Genomic DNA, 6,000 nt, shown 5'->3' on the forward strand with positions numbered 1-6,000 from the left:
AAACACTGCAGGGCCTTTTATTCTTTTTTTAAAAAAGTAGAGAAAAGGGCTCCTCATTTCCATAGACACTTGGTCAGAAAAAAAGGCAGACAGTGAATTAGGAAACAAATGACAACATTATCACAAAACGCAACCACAACAAAAACAAGAAACCCTGAGAATGTAATGAGTTACACTATAACTGCTATGCAGAGGGTGAGAGTTTGTTGCTGTTTCTTATTGAAAAAGTGCAGTTATCAATTTCCACACTGAATCCTGGAGCTCCTGGTTCCTCATGCTGTAGATGAGGGGGTTCACTGCTGGAGGAACCACCGAGTACAGAACAGACACCACCAGGTCCAGTGAAGGGGATGAGATGGAGGGGGGTTTCAGGTAGGCAAATGAACCAGTGCTGATGAACAGAGAGACCACGGCCAGGTGAGGGAGGCACGTGGAAAAGGCTTTGTGCCGACCCTGCTCAGAGGGGATCCTCAGCACAGCCCTGAAGATCTGCACATAGGACACCACAATGAAAATAAAACACATAAAAGCTAAACAGGCACTGACCACCATAAGGCCAAGTTTCCTGAGATAGGAGTTTGAGCAGGAGAGCTTGAGGATCTGGGGAATTTCACAGAAGAACTGACCCACAGCATTGCCCTTGCACAGTGGCAGTGAAAATGTATTGGCCGTGTGCAGCAGAGCATTGAGAAACCCAGTGGCCCAGGCAGCTGCTGCCATGTGGACACAAGCTCTGCTGCCCAGGAGGGTCCCGTAGTGCAGGGGTTTGCAGATGGCAACAAAGCGGTCATAGGACATGATGGTGAGGAGATAATACTCTGCTGAAATGAAAAATGGAAACATAAAGAGCTGTGCAGCACATCCCAAAAAGGAGATGGCCCTGGTGTTCCAGAGGGAGTTGCCCATGGATTTGGGGAGAGTGGTGGAGATGCAGCCCAGGTCGAGGAGGGAGAGGTTGAGCAGGAAGAAGTACATGGGGGTGTGGAGGTGCTGGTCACAGGCTATGGTGGTGATGATGAGGCCGTTGCCCAGGAGGGCAGCCAGGTAGATGCCCAGGAAGAGCCAGAAGTGCAAGAGCTGCAGCTCCTGCGTGTCTGCGAAGGGCAGGAGGAGGAACTGGGTGATGGAGCTGCTGTTGGACATTTGTTGATGATGAGCATGGGGCACTGTCACAGGAGCAAAACACAGTGGCAAGTTAGGGGAGACTTCTCTGAGCAAAATCAAAGCCATTGCTTATGCACCCTCCCCCTGCTCCACACCCCCTTGTCCTTTTCCAGACCTTCCTTCGGGTCCGTGGCTGAGCCCTGGGTGGTGCTGGCTGGAGGTGCCGTGAGGAGCAGGACCTGTGCCCACTGGCTGCCCAGGAGTCAGCCCTGCTCTGCAGCAGGGGTCATGGGAACGGGGGCAGGGGCCAGACCTGGGGTTCAGCTGTGTCAGATGGAACCATTCCTGCTGCAGGAGGGCCAGTCAGCATCTGCTCTCCCAGTGATAAGGAACCAGGATTACACAAGGCAGTTTGAGATTTTGGGGTTTTTACAGCTTCCTGCAATTGCCCTGGAGAATGTTCTTCTGTCTCAGAAACCCTCAGCATTTCTGCTCCATGTCTGTGGGTCAGTGCAGATTAAGGGGACCTGCTCTGTCCCTCTGTCTTGCTCCAGCTGCCCTGGGCTGGCACCTTCCTGAGATGGAGGCTGATCACACTGCCATGTTACCCTGAAAAGCCACCAGGCACTGCTGAGAGCAGAGGGATCCACATCAGACCACGACATGTCTCATCCTTTCCTAAGGTCTCAGCACCCCACGTTTAGCCCAGGACACACATGGCTCATTTCACAAACCCAACAGCATTTTCGCTGTTGTAGCATCTCTGTGTCTCTCCATGGGGCTTAAGATAACACTAAGATACTGGAGCACAGGTTTGCGTCCTGGTCGGGAGCTCACAGCTTGGATGGAAACCTCAAGGAGATAGCAAATGTCCTAATGATGGCATTTGATTAAGGGAGACTCAGCTCATTTCCCAGCCCCACAGACTGCATTGCCCACACCCCACATGTCAGAGGAAAGCTGGGACAGGTGTTCCCATGGACACACCTGCAGGAAAGGACCCACAAGATCAGGCTGTGACTCTGCAGCTGAAACTCCCATCCCCAGAGAGCCTGACAGCAAGAACAAGATCACAACAGCAGTGACCCAGAGCAGTGGAGCAAGAAGGAAACTGCGGTGAGGGTGGGTGTGAGAGAGGCCAGGGCAGAGGCAGCCGGGCACTCAGACAGTGTCACCCTTCCCCAGCTGTGCAGCCACCTCCCACACACCAGCATTGCCGGGCAGCTGCTCTCAGCCCCTGTGCTCTGCAGAGGGAACTGGAGCTCTGGCTGCACAGGAGCTGCTTCATGCCTTGGAGCCCCCGGCCCTGAGGGCAGAGGCTTTGCTGGGTGGGAGAGGAGGCGAGGGGGCTGCTCACAGGAGGGATCTGCACTGCAGGGGATCATACTGAGTTTTCTCTGTTCTCCCTCCCATAACAATTCCAGGTTTAGTTTCCCCTCATTTCTGGTCATTTCCCTGCTGTCTGGAGATTCTCCTGCTGAGAAGTGTTTCCCTATTGATGTCTTTTCCCTTTCAGTGCTCACGGACCCCATTCCACCCTCTGTGCCCTCACCCTGGCCCTACAGAAACCTGCCTGTTTGCAGGGCACTGCCTGGGGGCATCTTCCTGTTTGCAGGTTGGAAAACAGGACAAGTCAGATTAAGGCTGATGGGTCCAGCAAAGGTGTTGCAGATGGTGCCCACAGGCAGAGGGGTGGTGAAGGGATGTTATGAACATTCTGGCAGATGTACTGATCACTCGAAGCTGCAGTTCAGGAGTCTCAGTGACTTTTATAAGCATGAGGGCTCACTTTCATTTTATCCTTTCCTGCACCCCCCCCTACCCCTTGGGATAGGAAACTAAAAAGACAGGTGCAGGAAAGCTCCTCATCTTTCTGGTAATCCTTGCATTCCTTGCATTGATCTTGTCCTTGAGGCATCTGCTTGCCAAAATGCTGGGGGTGATCTAGAGCTGTGAGCATCCCTGACCCACACAGCACCCTCTCCACAGCAGGACCCTGCCCTATCAGATATTGCTCATTCCCCCAACAGCTTCTCCCTACAGCACCGTGGGGATCTCCCCGGGCAGGCTGAGTGCTGACCTTGGCAAGCAACAGAGTCCCTGCCCCGGCACAGCCCTGGGGTGCAGGGACCCTGCTCTGCAGGACAGCCCTGGGCACCCCTGGGTGCTCACCATCTCTACAACCATCCCTGAGAGAAGGCAGTCATCATATCCTGTCCCGCTGATGATGCAGCAGGGAAGCCCTTCTCTTAAGCACGTTCTTCTCAATATTAGAGATACTGAGAGAGTCCTCCTGAAAAGTGTCATAAACTCTAAGAGGTACCAGCTTTAGGAGATCTTTCCAGGAACTGCAGCTGCATTGCCCTGGAGCCAGAGACTTACTGTGCTAAGGGCTGTGAAGATTCTTCTCCAAGTGAGCGAGAGCTTTGTCCTCCCACCCCAGACTGTCTATAAACTTTCTCTGCCTGGCTCCATCCCCTCGGTGCTGCAGGCAGAGCCCTCAGCCCTGCTGCGCTTTGCAGAGGAGCTGCTCCTGGGCAGAGCTGTCTCTCTGCAGCGCTGCCGCTTGCCATGAGCTCCCTCTGTCCCAGGGGCCCAGCCCAGCTCAGCAGCACAGGAGCAGCCCATGATGTCCCTTTCTCTGTCCCCTCTGGGCTCCCTTCTGGTATTCCTGGGGCTCCAGGGGAACGTCCTATGAAACAGTGTGAAGTAATCAGTGCTGTTTCTTTTCTCACCTCTACAGAGACAGTTCCTTCCTGCAGTAGTATTTTTCATATTAGAATCTGGGCATGAGAATCATCTTCCCTTGTCCCATCATTAGACAGGACACCAGGAAGATTACAGCAAAGATCTAAACTCTCCAAGCTAGAGAGAAGAATATCTCCAGTTGAATGAGTTTCGGTATTTTATTTTGTGTTTGTAGCCCTTGGGTTAGAAAGACATTCAGCAATCTTCTGGCCATGTCATGTCTCTGTTCTGAAGCAAAGCCTTTGCACACATGGAGTCTTGCACACTTGGTACCAGGTTTCCTTGTGGCAGGTCAGAGGTTTCCTGGTGCCACAGCTGAGATGGTTCAGCCCAGATGTGAGGCAATGTCCTCAGCCAGGGACCTGACTGGTGGAGCTGGAGCTGTCAGTGTTGCAGACAGAGCTGTGACACAGATGGAATAAACTGCCAAGGCAGGGTGGCAGAAGTTAGTTCATCTGGTCTTCAAGGACAGCAGCCTCCAAGCACAGCAACAGTCCAGAACAAAACTCAGTCTAGACCTGTAAGGATATTCAAGAGCCACATAATGAGCTGTTCCTACTTCAGGAATAGTTAAAGGAGAAACAAAGACACCGTGTGGCCACTGATGAATTTAATAAGAGAAAGAGGTGAGAGTCTCTGTGTCCTCTTGTCCTCCATCTTCACCAGCATGTTCTCCCAGGCCACTCTGCCTCAAGGTAGGAATCTGGAGGAGAACAACCAGCAGTGGATGGGGATCAAGTCAGGGGTCACTGGAACTAACACAATCCTGACCAGTCCATGGGGCAGGAGGGGCAGCACCCCAGGAGCTGAGACAGCAGGACGATGTCACAGGGAGGCCACTCTCCACCATCTCTGAAAGCTCATGGACATGGGGGGACTCCCTGACCACTGGCACCTCTCACACATTGTGTGCACTTTACAGAAATGGCCAATGGGTGTGCAGGGGAACTCAAGGCTGTGCCCCAGAGCATGTCCACTGGGACCCCATTTCTGGGTGTCTGAAAGAGAAGGTGAAGGGGTTTACCCAGGGTAGGTTGTGCCTGTCCGCCCTCTTTGCTTTCTGTGAGGAAAGGACAGGATTGTTGGTTGCGGGGAGAACACTGATGGTCTGTTACCTGGAAGTCAGGAAGACATTCATCATCATCCCCTGCAATATTAGAGTGTCCAAGTTAGGATATTATGGTCTGTGTCAGTGTGTAAGTCGATGAGTAAAAAGCAATCTGTTTGGTTGGGCTTGGAAAGGTGCTATAGGAAGGGAGAAACTTTGCAGTCATGAGGACAGTCAAGCACTGGAAGCTGTTTCCCAGGCATGTGCACTCACTCTGTCCCAGAAAGTGTCCAAGATGTGTTTGGATAAAGCCCTGAGTAATCTGGTCTGACCCTCCTTTGCGCAGGAGGTTGGTCAAGACACCTCCCAAGCTCCCTTTGAGCCTGGATGATGCTGTCCTTCCTTCCCCTTTGTATTTTCCATTTAGGGAGAGCTCTCAAGTTCTCCCTGACCACAGAACTAATTCACATGAGGTGCAGGGCTGCTTTACAAGTACCCGAAGCATGCCGGACCACAACTTTTGCATCCCTTTTCATTTGCCCCAACCCAGGGTCTCCTCTTTTTTGCTCTCCTCATGTCCAACTCCTTAATCCTTTTAGAGCAGGTTGCTCAAGAGGTGTCAGCATCCATGTACGGAGTCTGCACATCAGCCAGACATCAAAGTCACCATCAAGAGTCTTTTACCCCAGGAAGGGGAAAACTTCCAATGCAGGCACCAAACCAGTGCCCAACCTGCCTGGAGAGCCAGGACAGTTGTGTCACACAACAGCAGCCTCTGAGGGAAGATGCACGTGATGGGAATTGAAATGGTTTCAACCCAAATCATAGAATCATAGAATCATAGGATCATAGAATCATTTAGGCTGGAAAACACCCTTAAGAACATGGAGTCCAACCATAAATCAAACACTGCCAAGGCCACCACTAAACCATATCCCTAAGCAACACCTCTCCACATCTTTTAAATACTGCCAGGGATGGAAGATAAAATCCTGAGCTGGCAGGACACCATTAAGTGCAGTTAGACATAAGATACTTGTCATGCCTGTGAGTTCAGACCTCATTGGCAGAATGTCTCAGAACCCCTCAGTGAGGAGGGC

The 6,000-nt window shown here is 52.0% G+C and overlaps 1 protein-coding gene across 1 annotated transcript; it reads right to left on the reverse strand.

Annotated features, from left to right (window-relative positions):
- Positions 1-216: 216 nt before the first annotated feature.
- Positions 217-1,143, reverse strand: LOC135999604 (olfactory receptor 14A16-like). The gene has a single exon (XM_065653168.1). It carries the CDS (start codon positions 1,141-1,143, stop codon positions 217-219), a length of 927 nt encoding a protein of 308 aa, XP_065509240.1.
- Between the last annotated feature and the right edge of the window lie 4,857 nt (positions 1,144-6,000).

Source organism: Caloenas nicobarica, chromosome 29 (assembly GCF_036013445.1).
Source record: "Caloenas nicobarica isolate bCalNic1 chromosome 29, bCalNic1.hap1, whole genome shotgun sequence".
Taxonomy (NCBI): Eukaryota; Metazoa; Chordata; class Aves; order Columbiformes; family Columbidae; genus Caloenas; species Caloenas nicobarica.